The sequence below is a fragment of the Pteropus medius genome, unplaced genomic scaffold, assembly GCF_902729225.1.
Source record: "Pteropus medius unplaced genomic scaffold, Ma_sr-lr_union100, whole genome shotgun sequence".
In the NCBI taxonomy this organism is placed as follows: domain Eukaryota; kingdom Metazoa; phylum Chordata; class Mammalia; order Chiroptera; family Pteropodidae; genus Pteropus; species Pteropus medius.
Genome location: NW_024342647.1, coordinates 1 through 15,084, shown reverse-complemented (window position 1 = coordinate 15,084; position 15,084 = coordinate 1). Strand labels below are relative to the sequence as shown.

Here is a 15,084-nt window from a genome sequence, read left to right as displayed (position 1 = left end):
TCAAAGCACCAAACTACTTATCAGTCACGTGTGTGGTTCACAATTCTAAATGGGTGGAACTTTTTTTGTATCTCCCTGGAGAGCGAGGAGACTTGCTAAGACACAGAACACACCAACCACCTCTCAGAAGGAAAATGGCACCAGCATTTTCCATTCCCTTTTTAAAGACAAAAGCAGTTCTGCTTTCAGACATCATTAGATGTACGAAATGTGACAATGTTTTGATATCTGGGAAAAGCACTTCAAGCATGAAGATCAGCAACTAGCAATACCTTGAGGTGAGATGGCTCCTGGCCTATTAAGGGGGCCTCTGGACAGTGTCAAGTGGGGGAGGAATGGAAGGCAATAAGTTTAGAGGTATCAGGGGACAAATTTCGTGGGGCAGTTACAGTCATTGTAGATGTATTAAGCAATGTTCTCCAGAGAAAAGAACCAATAAGCCATGAGTGCATGTGTGTGTGTGTGCATCTGTGTGTGCGAGTGTGCATTCATGTGTGTGCGAGTGTGCATTCATGTGTGTGCATGTGTAGAGCAAGATTTATTTTAAGGAATTGGCTCATACGATTGTGTAATTGTGGAAGCTAGTAAGTCTAAATCTGCTGGGTAGGTGGGCAGACAAATACCCGGCGAAAAGCTGCAGTTTGAGGTGAAGGTAGTCTGCCAACGGAATTGTCTCTTCTTTGGGGGAGATCAGAGTTCTTCTAAAGGCCTTCAACTGCCTGGATGAGTCCCACCTGTATTATGGAGGGCAATCTGCTTTACTCAGAGCCTGTTGATTGCACTGTTAATATCATTCAAAAATAATACTGTTATAGAAACATTTAGAATAGTGTTTGACAAAATATCTGGGTAAGGAAGCCTAGAAAATTTGACACATAAAATTAACCATCATAGTAGAGTTTTTGGTTTTCAGTCTGAGTAATTTGGGAACCCTTTGGAAGGCATTCAATAAAGGAATAACGTGATCATACTTATTTTGTCATTTTTTTCCTTTAAAAACATCCACATTTTAAAATATAAATGTATTGGGGAGACAACGGTCCATAACATTATATAAATTTCAGGGTTACAACTATAAGGAGACATGCGTATACTCTATTGTGTGTTTACCACCTGAAGTTGAGTCTCTTCCCGCCACCATGTATTTGACCCACTTTACTCTACTTGTCTTCCCCCAGGCACCTTCCCTTCTGGTAACCACCATTCTGTCGTCTGTATCAATGACTCTGTGTGTTATTTTGTTTGTTCATGTGCTGTTTTTGTTTTAGAAGCCACATATGAGTGAAATCATACAATTCTTTTCCTTCCACCTGACTTATTTCGTTTAGCATAATACTCTCATGATCTATCCATGTTTTACACAAATGGCAATATTTTATCTCCAGATTTTTTGAGGTGTAAGTGACATACAATAAACTTTGTATATTTAATGTACTTGGAATATATTTAACGTCATTTGAATAGCTTTGACATGCATACACCCACGAAACTATCACTAAAACTCTCAAGATTATGAAGTTTCCTCGTGCCCACCCTTCTGCTCTTTCTTTTCTCCTTCCATCTGTCTCCAGGGGAATCACTGATCTGTTTTCTGTCACATAGATTAGGTTGTACCTTCTAGAAGTTTATCTAAATAAAATCATATGGTGTATAGTTTTTACTGCTGTCTTCTTGCACTCAGCATAAGCATTTTGAGATTCACCATGTTAGAATATGCATCAATACATCTCTCATTCTTTTTAATCATTCATCTTTTAAATTGCTGAGTGTGAGGACATTAATTCCATGGTATGAACATATACAGCTTTCTTTTCCCCATTCACTTGTTCATGGACATTTGGGATTCTCTCTTGCTGCAAGTCTGATTTTTACTGTAGCCCAGTAAGTTTTGCCATTTTCCTACCAGTTATTTTGCATTAACATTTTTTTCTGCACCTCCTACTTGCATGTGTGTTCCCCAGGAGGTGTTTCTGTTATGTTACTTACTGCTATGTCTCCAAAGTGTATATCACCTCGTGAGAAATTTAATAGTATTTAAGTGAATGAATGAACAAATAAATTAATTAAAAAATAACCAAGCATCTTGTGTGAGCCATGGTTGATTCCTGATGATACAGACAATGACAATAAACCTCAACATTTTTAAGCTTTCGTTATGTGCTCATATAACCTTCAAACCCACATAACAAGAACTTTTATTATTTCCACTTTGAAGAATCTGAGTCTCTGAGATCTTTGGGAAAATGCTCAGGTATGCTCTTAGTAAGCAGTGAGCTCATAATCATTTTCCCCAGAGCACACGATTTCAATCCCCCTACTCCTCAGCAAGGCAGGGACCCTATGCTTCAGAACCTCACAGGGGCGTGGGGGAGACCCGTGGATTAGTAAGGGTGTAATGGAGGTCTGAAATAGGTCTGCGTAGGTGCTGTGGGAGCCTGCAGCAGCTGTGGGAGCCTGTGCATAGCCTGGGCCATACGCAGCTGAACAGAGAAGCCGAATTTGTGATGCGAGGCTGCCGGTGACCGGGGAACCTCCTGCTTCCAATCCAGAGACCTGACCTGAAGCCCGACATATCACGAACATCATGGACACCTTCTCCTGTGACTCCAGTTGCAGCTCAGGCCCTCTGGACCCTAAACGTGCTCCTTCCCAAGTGGCTAGGAAGTAGCGGGACAATTAGCCCGAGCTGACTGCTGCTCCACTCAGGGATTTGGGACTATTTTCCTCTCGGGGTTCTTTCTGATGGGTATAAAGAGGTTGTCTGCTCATTGTTTTGATGTGGTGAACAAATACGAAAGTCTGTAAAAGTCCTCAGTCCACCGAGGTTTGCTCTCTTTCCTCAATCCTGGATCTTCTGCACGGAAAGTGAGGATTCAGGTCACATCATGAAGAGGAAGGTATCTGAACTCACAGCACTGGTATAGGTCAGCATGTGCCCAGAAATGTCCATGGTCTTGTGTGTGTGTGCGTGCGCGTGGGCGTGTGTGTCTGTACGTGCCTGTGGAAACGGTCCGCTGACTCACACACTGGATGCCCTCACCTAGAATATAAGTCAGGGAAGGCAGAAATTTTCCTCGCAGAAACGTGTGCACTTATTTTACTTGAGTTTTGTCGTCTGTGTGCTGTGTGTAAGACAGTGTGCAGCACCTGCAATTTGAATATGTATGACCTCTTACGACTTCAATGCATGCTGTAGAGAGTGCGTGATAGTTCTGTGTGTGCAGCTGTGAGGTGCATGTGACACTGTATTTTGTTTGTGAGTTTTGCAAAGATTTGTGTGACGGTATCTCATACCCTGATTGCATCTACCTACCTGATATAAGCTAGAGAAGTCTATCAATCATCTTTTGGTATGTGTGTATCTGTCACAGTGACTGCTTTTGTGTGTAACGAACTCATACCCTGCCTTCCTTTACTCAGAAGATGTGTAGGATAGAGACTTAAAATCAAGATACAAATAGCGTGTGTGTGTTTAACATTCTCACATTTTAATTCTCTACTTGCTAGAGTCAAAAAATTTTTTTTGTCCTTTTTTTCTTTTCTTTTCTTCCTTTTTTTTTTTAGACAACTAGATATACATGACCATAACAAAGCCTTTATTTTCCTGTTCATTACCATTTTCAGCCTCTTACCCCTACTGCCTTCATTGACACCCATATAACCCTGTGTTTTTCTGGTATTTTCTTCCTCAATCCCAATCATAAATTAAATTAAATTTTAACAACCCATTTTGAAGAAACTAGGGGCCATTTTTCAGTGATTTGAATAATAATATAGGAGGTACCCTAGAAGACCGAGACAATTTTCTTCAATTTTATTGGTATGGTTTAGAAACTAAATGCTCATTTCTGGTGTCACATAAATCTACACTCGAATCTCTGTCTTTTTCACACTGGATAGCTTTGTGGCCTTGGGTATGGCCTTTGATGCTCAACAGTCTCCAATGCCAAGAAGAAATGAACAACGATGACCACTGTAAGATCTTGTCTGTTAGGTGCTTAAACACTAGGATGTTGTGAGCATTCAGTAAACTGTAGCGTCGTGGAGACCAGGAACCTGACTCTCCATTTCCCGATTGCTTAGGAGACAATATCTGGTAGGAAAATTAGGCCTATGCAAACCTCCAGGTCACAGCTTCTCCTCTTCTCTGTACTGAGCATTTTCCCAGCCGCCTCTTTCACACGTGGTGCTGACTGAATGAAGGTGTCGTTTCTGTATTGTTTCCCTTGCTTCAAGTTGCAGCTCCGCAGTGTTATTGTCTCTCCTGGAGATGTCTGTGGTCCCGGGTTACCTTCTGGGATGACCCACCTGGTCAGATACTTACACAACAATGTGAATGTCGAGTTCCTCTCCTAAGCACATGAGGATTTTAACATTTAACTTTAGTTTATCCCTTCTACCACCCATGGAAAGAGAGGGAAAGATTCTCTTGTGAAAATTATCAGAAAATCTACCTCTGAGATTAGATTCCACCATGCAATATCTATGTGAAATTCTGTAAACAATTTCACTGCTCTCTTCGTAAATGAAAAAACAAAATCACTATTTTCTCTACTTCCCAGACACAAAATATACATCGATGAATTAAATGAACTTGAAGGCTTATGAAAGCCATTTGCAAACTAAAGGGTTATAGGACTATGAGTTCTGAGAGCTATGTGAGCAGTGGGATGATATCAAACCTGAAATAATAATTTTTAAGGTGCTGGCTCCGTTGCCTAAATAAAGAGAGAAACAGTGGGGTCATAGCAGCAGAGATTCGAGGAAATTTTAAAACTTGAGAGACCTGTGAGTACAGCAGTTACTGTGTAACGACACGATAGTTCTCATTCCTTCTGAGTATGTCTACAACAAAGCTTTAATAACAACTTTATGCTAGGACTGTTGAAGATTCATGAGGCAATAATGCAAAAATGTGTTTCTCTGACATAGCGGTCATTAAATGACCCGTATTACAAGTGTGAAAATTAGTGTTGGGAAATAGTGATGGTCAACCAGGTAACTGTAAATTCTAATAGACACCTCCTAATCATTGGCATCCCTAGTTCTCAGATCTCAGGTCTCAGGTGGCTTTGTTCTGCTTATTTCTGAGCGAACTTGAAACATCAGATATAAATGGAGACACGAAATAAAGTACGTATTATATCTTGGCAAAAGATGAACTTGCACTAAGACTAATTCCATCAGATTTACCCCGATGTTAGGATATGAGTCGAAACTCCTGTTGAGAGTGTGAGAACTCTGATGAGTTATCATAAACTTTAGGACATACGTGCTGACCATGTCATAGTGTTGTTTTAATAAATTTCTGAACTCGATCTTGGTTTTATTTGGATGTTTATCCTGGTGTAAAAGCAATGGCTAAAATTTTGTGTGTTTATTTCATTCAGGACACTGTTCTTAGATATTCCTGTGTATTGAATTAGAATCCTCCTATTAACTGAGAACATGTGCTATTGGAATCTTCACACTATGGTGACACAAGATGAAGCCAAGAGAGGCGTGGCTCCCTAAGTCATCAGCTAAGAAGAGGTGGGGCCAGAATCACAGCACTGCCCTGGCTGCAGATCCATACTTTGGTCAACTATCTGTCAGAGGCTCCCCAGAGGGTCAGCACGCCAAGAGAAGAGGTCCTTTATGTCCCATTTATTCTCGTATCTCCAAATAGTATCATAATACCAGAAACCTGGTTGATTAGAAGAACAAGAAGAATGCATTTACTGGGAAGACATCGTGTAGGGCATTGAGGGTGTTGCTTGCTTTACCAGCACTAGCTGACGATATATGTTCAAGCAGTTATTCTTCTTCTCCAGGAGAAAGTCAGAGTTCCTGCTGTGGTGGCCATAATGAGACTTTCAAAGTCTCTGATAATTCCTACTCCCTTCATTCCTGCAGACAGAGGAGCAGCATGAGGAGGGAGAACCAGAGCAGCGTGTCCGGCTTCCTCCTCCTGGGACTCCCCATCCGGCCGGAGCAGCAGGGCGTGTTCTTCGCCCTGTTCCTGGGCATGTACCTGACCACGGTGCTGGGGAACCTGCTCATCATCCTGCTCATCAGGCTGGACTCTCGCCTCCACACGCCCATGTACTTCTTCCTCAGCCACTTGGCCTTCACTGATGTCTCCTTTGCATCTGTCACCGTCCCAAAGATGTTGAGGGACATGTACTCTAAGGATAAATTCATCTCCTATGTGGGGTGCATTTTACAGATGTATTTTTTCATAGTTTTTTTCTGTCTTGACAGTCTCCTTCTTGCAGTGATGGCATATGATAGGTACGTGGCCATCTGTCACCCTCTACGCTATACCACCATCATGAGAGAGGGGCTGTGTGTGCTGCTGGTGGCTGGTTCCTGGCTTGTCTCCTGTGGCAGTGCCCTCTTAGACACTCTCCTCCTGGCCCAGGTGTCTTTCTGTGCTGACAATATCATTCCCCATTTCTTCTGTAGTCTTCCCGTCCTCCTCAAGCTGTCCTGCTCAAATACCTCTGTCACTGAGCTCGTCATATTCACTGTAGGCACTCTAGCTGTCATTTTTTTATTTATTGCCATCCTTGTCTCTTATGGTCGTATTGGCACTTCCATCTTGAGAGTCCCCTCTACCACAGGGCTCCGCAAAGCCTTGTCCACATGTGGCTCCCACCTCTCTGTGGTGTCTCTCTTCTATGGAACAATTATAGTACTGCACTATTTCTCTTCATTAAGCGATTCGAATGACAAAGCCATGATAGCCTCTCTGATGTATACAGCGGTGACCCCCATGTTAAACCCTTTTATTTACAGCCTAAGGAACAGAGACATAAAACTGGCTCTGGGGATTCTGTTCAGAAACAACATGCTAGTCACCAAGTGAGAATCACCTAACCGTGTTCTTATTTCACCCACTGGTTTTGTCATAGAGGCCTCGAAAAATTGTGTGTCTGTCACCTATGTCGCTAGTAGCCTCCCAAGAGTCCTTCAGACGCAGTTATGTTATTGGATCTAATCCCTTCCACGTTAATCATATCAGTTGTCCATTTATTTTTCAATCATCCTAAATATGGCATTGCCAACAATATCAGTTTATCTTGTAGTCTTCAAAGCACCAAACTACTTATCAGTCACGTGTGTGGTTCACAATTCTAAATGGGTTGAGTTTTTTTTGTATCTTCCTGGAGAGCGAGGAGACTTGCTAAGACACAGAACACACCAACCACCTCTCAGAAGGAAAACGGCACCAGCATTTTCCATTCCCTTTTTAAAGACAAAAGCAGTTCTGCTTTCAGACATCATTAGATGTACGAAATGTGACAGTGTTTTGATATCTAGGAAAAGCACTTCAAGCATGAAGATAAGCAACTAGCAATACCCTGAGGATAGATGTCCCCTGGCCTATTAAGGTGGCCTCTGGACAGGGCCAAGTGACGGAGGAATGGAAGGCAATAAGTTTAGACGTATCAGGGGAGAAATTTCGCGGGGCAGTTACGGTCATTGTAGATGTATTAGGCAATGTTCTCCAGAGAAAAGAATCAATAAGCCGTGCGAGTGTGTGCGTATGTGTGTGCGAGTGTGCATTCCTGTGTGTGCATGTGTAGGGAGAGATATATTTTAAGGAATTGGCTCATACGGTTGTGCAATTGTGGAAGCTGGTTAGTCCCAAATCTGCTGGGTAGGCGGGCAGACAAATACCTGGGGAAAAGTTGCAGTTTGAGGTGAAGATAGTCTGCCGACGGAATTGTCTCTTCTTTGGGGGAGATCAGAGTTCTTCTAAAGGCCTTCAACTGCCTGGATGAGTTCCACCTATATTACGGAGGACAATCTGCTTTATTTAGAGCCTGTTGATTGCACTGTTAATATCATTCAAAAAAAAATACTGTTATAGAAACATCTAGAATAGTGTTTGACAAAATATCTGGGTAAAATTAACCATCATAGTAGAGTTTTTGGTTTTCAGTCTGAGTAATTTGGGAACCCTTTGGAAGGCATTCAATAAAGGAATAACGTGATCACACTTATTTTGTCATTTTTTTCCTTTAAAAACATCCACATTTTAAAATATAAATGTATTGGGAAGACAACGGTCCATAACATTATATAAATTTCAGGTTACAACTATCAGGAGACATGCGTATACTCTATTGTGTGCTTACCACCTGAAGTCGTGTCTCTTCCCGTCACCATGTATTTGACCTCTTTTACTCTACTTGTCTTCCCCCAGCCACCTTCCCTTCTGGTAACCACCATTCTGTCGTCTGTATCAATGACTCTGTGTGTTATTTTGTTTGTTCATGTGCTGTTTTTGTTTTAGAAGCCACATATGAGTGAAATCATACAATTCTTTTCCTTCCACCTGACTTATTTCATTTAGCATAATACTCTCATGATCTATCCATGTTTTACACAAATGGCAATATTTTATCTCCAGATTTTTTGAGGTGTAAGTGACATACAATAAACTTTGTATATTTAATGTACTTGGAATATACTTAACGTCATTTGAATAGCTTTGACATGCATACACCCACGAAACTATCACTAAAACTCTCAAGATTATGAAGTTTCCTCATGCCCACCCTTCTCTCTTTCATTTCTCCTTCCATCTGTCCCCAGGGGAATCACTGAACTGTTTTTTGTCACATAGATTAGGTTGTACCTTCTAGAAGTTTATCTAAATAAAATCATATGGTGTATAGTTTTTACTGCTGTCTTCTTGCACTCAGCATAAGCATTTTGAGATTCACCATGTTAGAATATGCATCAATACATCTCTCATTCTTTTTATTCATTCATTCATTTTTTAAATTGCTGAGTATGAGGACATTAATTCCATGGTATGAACATATACAGCTTTCTTTTCCCCATTCACTTGTTCATGGACATTTGGGATTCTCTCTTGCTGCAAGTCTGATTTTTACTGTAGCCCAGGAAGTTTTGCCATTTTCCTACCATTTTTTTTGCATTAACATTTTTTCTGCACCTCCTACTTGAATGTGTGTTCCTCAGGAGGCGTTTCTGTTATGTTACTTACTGCTATGTCTCCAAAGTGTATATCACCTCGTGAGAAACTTAATAGTATTTAAGTGCATGAATGAACAAATGAATCAACTGAACAGTAAGCGAGCACCTCATGTGAGCCATGGTTGATCCCTGCTGATACAGACAATGACAATAAACCTTAACACCTTTAAGCTTTCGTTATGTGCTCATTTAACCATCCTTCAAACCCACATAACGGGAACTGTTATTATTTCCACTTTGAAGAATCTGAGTCTCTGAGATCTTTGACAAATTACTCAAGTATGCTCTTAGTAAGCAGCGAGCTCATAGTCATTTTCCCCAGAGCATACGGTTTCAATCCCTCTACTCCTCAACAAGGCAGGGATCCTGTGCTTCAGAATCTCACAGGGGCGTGGGGAGACCTGTGCATTCATAAGGGTGTAATGGAGGTCGAAGACAGGTCTGCGTAGGTGCTGTGGGAGCCTGCAGCAGCTGCTGGAGCCTGTGCATTGCCTGGGCCATATGCAGCGTTACAGAGAAGCTGAATTTTGATGCAGAAGCTGCCGGTGACTGGGCAACCTCCTGCTTCCGATCCAGAGACCTGACCTGAAGCCCGACATATCAGAAACATCATGGACACTTTCTCCTATGACTCCAGTTGCAGCTCAGGCCCTCTGGACCCTAAACGTGCTCCTTCCCAAGGGGCCTGGAGGAAGTGGGGTAATTAGCCTGAGGTGACTGCTGCTGTACTCAGAGATTTGGGGCTGTTTTCCTCTCGGGTTTCTTTCCGATGGGTAAAAAGAGGTTGCCTGCCCATTGTTGGAAGCTGGTGAAGAGATATGAAATCCTGTAAAAATCCTCAGTCCACCGACGTTTGCTCTCTTTCCTTCAATCCTGGGTCTTCTGCACGGAAAGTGAGGATTCAGGTAACATCATGAAGCAGAAGGTGTCTGAACTCACAGCACTGGTATAGGTCAACAGGCACCTAGAAATGTCCATAGTCATGTGTGTGCGTGTGTGTGCATGTGCCCGTGCAAACGGTCTGCTAACTCATACACCGGATGACCTCACTTAGAATATATATAAGTCAGAGAACGCACAAACTTTCCTCGCAGAAACGTATGTGCTTATTTTACTTGAGTTTTGTTGTCTGTGTGCTGTGTTTAAACACTGTGTATTACTTGTGATTTCAATATATATGACCGCTTACGACTTCAGTGCATGTGGTAGAGGGTGTGTGATAGTTCTGTGTCCAGCTATGAGGTGCATGTGACACTGTATTTTGTTTGTGAATTTTGCATAGAATTGTGTGACGGTGACTCATACCCTGACTGCATTTACCTACCTTGAGTATAAGCTAGAGAAGTCTATCAAATTCCCTTTTAACAATTGTGTATCTGTCACAGTAACTGCTTTTGTGTGTAATGAACGCACACTCTGCCTTCCTTTATTCAGAAGATGTGTGGATAGAGACTTAAAATCCAAGATACTAATGTGCGTTTTTGCTTAACATACTCACATGTGAATTCTCCACTTTCTACAGACCAGAATCCACACAGGCAGCTTTAAAAGAAAAAAAAGCCCATTTTGAAGAAAGTAGGGGCCATTTTTCAGTGGTTTGAATAATGATACAGGAGGTACCCTAGAAGCCCGAGACAATCTTCTTCAATTTTATTGATATGGTTTAGAAACTAAATGCTCATTTCTCGTGTCACATACATCTACACTCGAATCTCTGTCTTTTTCACACTGGATAGCTTTGTGGCCTTGGGTATGGCCTCTGATGCTCAACAGTCTCCAATGTCAAAAGGAAATGAACAATGATAACCACTGTAAGACCTTGTCTGTTAGGTACTTAAACACTAGGATGTTGTGAGCACTTAGTAAACTGTAGCATCGTGGTGACCAGGAACCTGACTCTACATTTCCTGATTGCTTAGGAGAAAATATCTGGTACAAAGGCAGGAAAATTAGGCCTATGCAAACCTCCGGGTCACACTTTCTCCTCTTCTCTGTACTGAGCATTTTCCCAGCCACCTCTTTCACACGTGCTGCTGACTGAATGAAGGCGCCGTTTCTGTATTGTTTCCTTCCCCTCAAGTTGCAGCTCCGCAGTGTTATTAGGGATCGTCTCTCCTGGGTCTCCTCCAGGAGATGTCTGCGGTCCCGGTTTCCCTTCTGGGATGACCTACCCGGTCAGATACTTACACAACAATGTGAATGTCAAGTTTCTCTCCTAAGCACATGAGGATTTTGACATTTAACTTTAGCTCATCCCCTCTACCACCCATGGAAAGAAATGGAAAGATTCTCTCTCTTGTGAAAATTATCAGAAAATCTACCTTTCATATTAGGTTCCACCATGTAATATCTATGTGAAATTCTGTAAACAATTCACTGCTCTCTTCGTAAATGAAAAAACAAAATCACTATTTTCTCTACTTCCCAGACACAAAACATACATTGATGAATTAAATGAACTTGAAGGCTTATGAAAGCCATTTGCAAACTAAAGGGTTATAGGATTATGAGTTCTGAGAGCTATATGAACACGGGGATATTATCATACCTGAAATAATAATTTTTAAGGTCCTGGCACTGTTGCCCAATTAAAGAGAGAAACAGTGGGGTCACAGCAGCAGAGATTCGAGGAAATTTTAAAACTTGAGAGACCTGTGTTACAGCAGTTACTGTGTAACGACACGATAGTTCCTTCTGAGTATGTCTACAACGAAGCTTTAATAACAGCTTTATGCTAGGACTGTTGAAGATTCAATGAGGCATTGATGCAAAAATGTGTTTGTCTGACACAGCATTCATTAAATGTCAAGTGTTACAAGTGTGAAGATCAGTATTGGGAAATAGTGATGGTCAATGAGGTAACTGTAAATTCTAATAGACACCTCCCAATCACTGGCATCCCCAGTTCTCAGAACTCAGGTGGCTTTCTTCCTATTTATTTCTGAGCCAACTTAAAGCACCAGATATAAATGGAGACACGAAATAAAGTAAGTTTTATATCTTGGTAAAAGATGAACTTGCACGAAGACTACTCCATCAGATTTACCCCAGTGGTAAGATATGAGTCGAAACTCCCCTTGAGAGTGTGAGAGCTCTAATGAGTTAGCATAAACTATAGGTCAAATCACTGGTTCTTCATACTGACCATCTCGTAATGTTGTTTTAGTAAATTTCTGAACTCGATCCTGGTTTTATTTGGATACTTACCCTGGCATAAAAGCAATGACTAAAATTTTGTGTGTTTATTTTATTCAGGACACTCTTCTTAGATATTAGTGTGTATAGAATTAGAATCCTCCTATTAACTGTGAACATGTGCTATTGGAATCTTCATGTTACAGTGCACAAGATGAAGCCAAGAGAGGTGTGGCTCCTAAGTCATCAGCTAGAAAGAGGTGGGCCCAGAATCACTGCACTGCCCTGGCTGCAGACCATACCGTTGGTCAGCCCTCTGTCAGGTGCTCCTTGGAGGGTCGGCACGCAAAGGGAAGAGGTCTTGTATGTCCCATTTGTTCTTGTAACTCCAATTAGTATCATAATGCCAAAACCTGGTTGATTGAAAGAATAAGAAGAATGCATTTATTGGGAAGACATCGTGTTAGGCATTGAGGGTGTTGCTTGCTTTAGCAGCACTAGCTGACGATATATGTTCAAGAAGTTATTCTTCTTCTCCAGGAGAAAATAAGAGTCCCTATTGTGGTGGCCAAGTCATACTTTCAAAGACTCAGATATTTCCTACTCTCTTCATTCTTGCAGACAGAGGCGCAGCATGAGGAGGGAGAACCAGAGCAGCGTGTCCGGCTTCCTCCTCCTGGGGCTCCCCATCCGGCCAGAGCAGCAGGGTGTGTTCTTCGCCCTGTTCCTGGGCATGTACCTGACCACGGTGCTGGGGAACCTGCTCATCATCCTGCTCATCAGGCTGGACTCTCGCCTCCACACGCCCATGTACTTCTTCCTCAGCCACTTGGCCTTCACTGATGTGTCCTTTTCATCTGTCACCGTCCCAAAGATGTTGAGGGACATGCACTCTAAGGACAAATTCATCCCCTATGCGGGGTGCATTTTACAGATGTATTTTTTCATAGTTTTTGGCTGTCTTGACAGTCTCCTTCTTGCAGTGATGGCATATGACAGGTACGTGGCCATCTGTCACCCTCTACACTATACCACCATTATGAAGGAGGGGCTGTGTGTACTGCTGGTGGCTGGCTCCTGGCTTGTCTCTTGTGGCAGTGCCCTCTTGCACACCCTCCTCCTGGCCCAACTGTCCTTCTGTGCTGACAATATCATTCCCCACTTCTTCTGTGACCTACCCCTGCTACTCAAGTTGTCCTGCTCAAATACCTCTGTCAATGAGCTGGCCATATTAACTGCAGGGGCTGTGCTTGGCATTATTCCATTGAGTGGTATCATGGCCTCTTATGGCCGTATTGGAGCCTCTATCCTGAGAGTCCCCTCTACCACAGGGCTCTGCAAAGCCTTGTCTACGTGTGGCTCCCACCTCTCTGTGGTGTCTCTCTTCTATGGAACAATTATAGCTCTGTACTTTTCCTCTTCATCAAGTGATTCCAGTGATAAAGCCAGGATAGCCTCTCTGATGTATACAGCGGTGACCCCCATGTTAAACCCCTTTATTTACAGCCTAAGGAACAGAGACATAAAGTTGGCTCTGGGGATTCTGTTCAGAAACAACATCCTAGTCACCAAGTGAGAATCACCTGTGTTCTTATTTCACCCACTGGCCTTGTCATAGAGGCCTCGAAAAATTGTGTGTCTATCACTATTGTCACTAGCACCCTCCCAAGTGTCCTTAAGGGGCAGTTATATTATTGGATCCAATCCTTTCCACGTTAGTCCTATCCATTGTCCTTTATTTTTCAATCATCCTAAAAATGGCATTTCTGAAACATCTGTTTACCTTGTAGTCTTCAAAGCACCAAACTACTTATCAGTCAGGTGTGGGGTTCACATTTCTAAATGGGTTGAGCTTTTTTTGTGTCTTCCTGGAGAGCGAGGAGACTTGCTGAGACACAGAACACACCAACCACTTCTCAGAAGGAAAACGGCACCAGCATTTTCTATTTCCTTTTTAAAGATAAAAGTGGTTTTGTTTTAAGACATGATTAGATGTACGAAATGTGACGGTGTTTTAGATTAAGCTAGACCTTTTCACTCCCAATTTTCCGACCCCCAGATGGTAGCTGTTCAGAATTCTCAAAGTGCTATAGTATGAATCACCTTGTCTATAGTGAAATGAAGATTTGTACCATGAAACAGAGCCGTTTAAGTTTTGTGTAGAATGTTGTTTTGATAGGTAAAACAAAACAAAACAAAACAAAAAAACAACCCACCTCAGCAATAGGTGATATAGCTTTCAATTATAACTCACAGTTTCTACCCATTAGAGTAATGAGGTATAAATCAGCTTCTTATTTACTCATTCTTATTGGTTGTTTTCCAAAGCTACTAATATTCAATAATGTTTCCAATGTTTATTTTAATAAAATCTAGAATGCTTACCTTCTTAATGTAGTAGCTAGTTAATAAAGTACTTTCAAGGGCTAAATAAACTTTAATTTGATTGTACCTGTGACAAGAACTTAACAGGGCAACACAAAAGAGTCAATCCAATGATCAAATTTCCCCATTCTAAGAAGATTCTAAGTTTTGCTTCTGAGTTGGATTTTTGTGGTGAATACAACCTATCTGCCTAATTTTAGTCTGGAGAAAGGAGTGTTGTCTTGTTCCCACACTGAGCGCTCCCACTTCTCATAGGGAGAAGCTGAGTGCATGCCGTCACAACTCACACACAGGAAAACACTTATTGTGTGAATATTATGTGCCAGGCGATTTTCTAAGTTCTGGGAATACAAAATGGGAAAGGTAACATCCAAACAAAGACACGACTGAGGACAGGTGAGGGAGCATGGGGATATCAGGGGAAAAGCACTGCAAGCATGAAGATCGGCAACTAGCAATACCCTGAGGTGAGATGGCTACTGGCCTATTAAGGGGACCTCTGGACAGGGCCAAGTGGGGGAGGGATGGAAGGCAATAAGTTTATAGATATCAGGGGACAAATTTGGTGGG

The 15,084-nt window shown here is 41.9% G+C and overlaps 1 protein-coding gene across 1 annotated transcript; it reads left to right on the top strand.

Moving 5' to 3' along the window:
- Nucleotides 1-5,908: 5,908 nt before the first annotated feature.
- LOC120605740 (olfactory receptor 1J4) lies at nt 5,909-13,705 on the top strand. Its single transcript, XM_039866668.1, has 2 exons — nt 5,909-6,405; nt 12,763-13,705. The coding sequence occupies exons 1-2, from the start codon at nt 5,909-5,911 to the stop codon at nt 13,703-13,705; spliced, it is 1,440 nt and encodes a 479-aa protein (XP_039722602.1).
- Nucleotides 13,706-15,084: the final 1,379 nt, after the last annotated feature.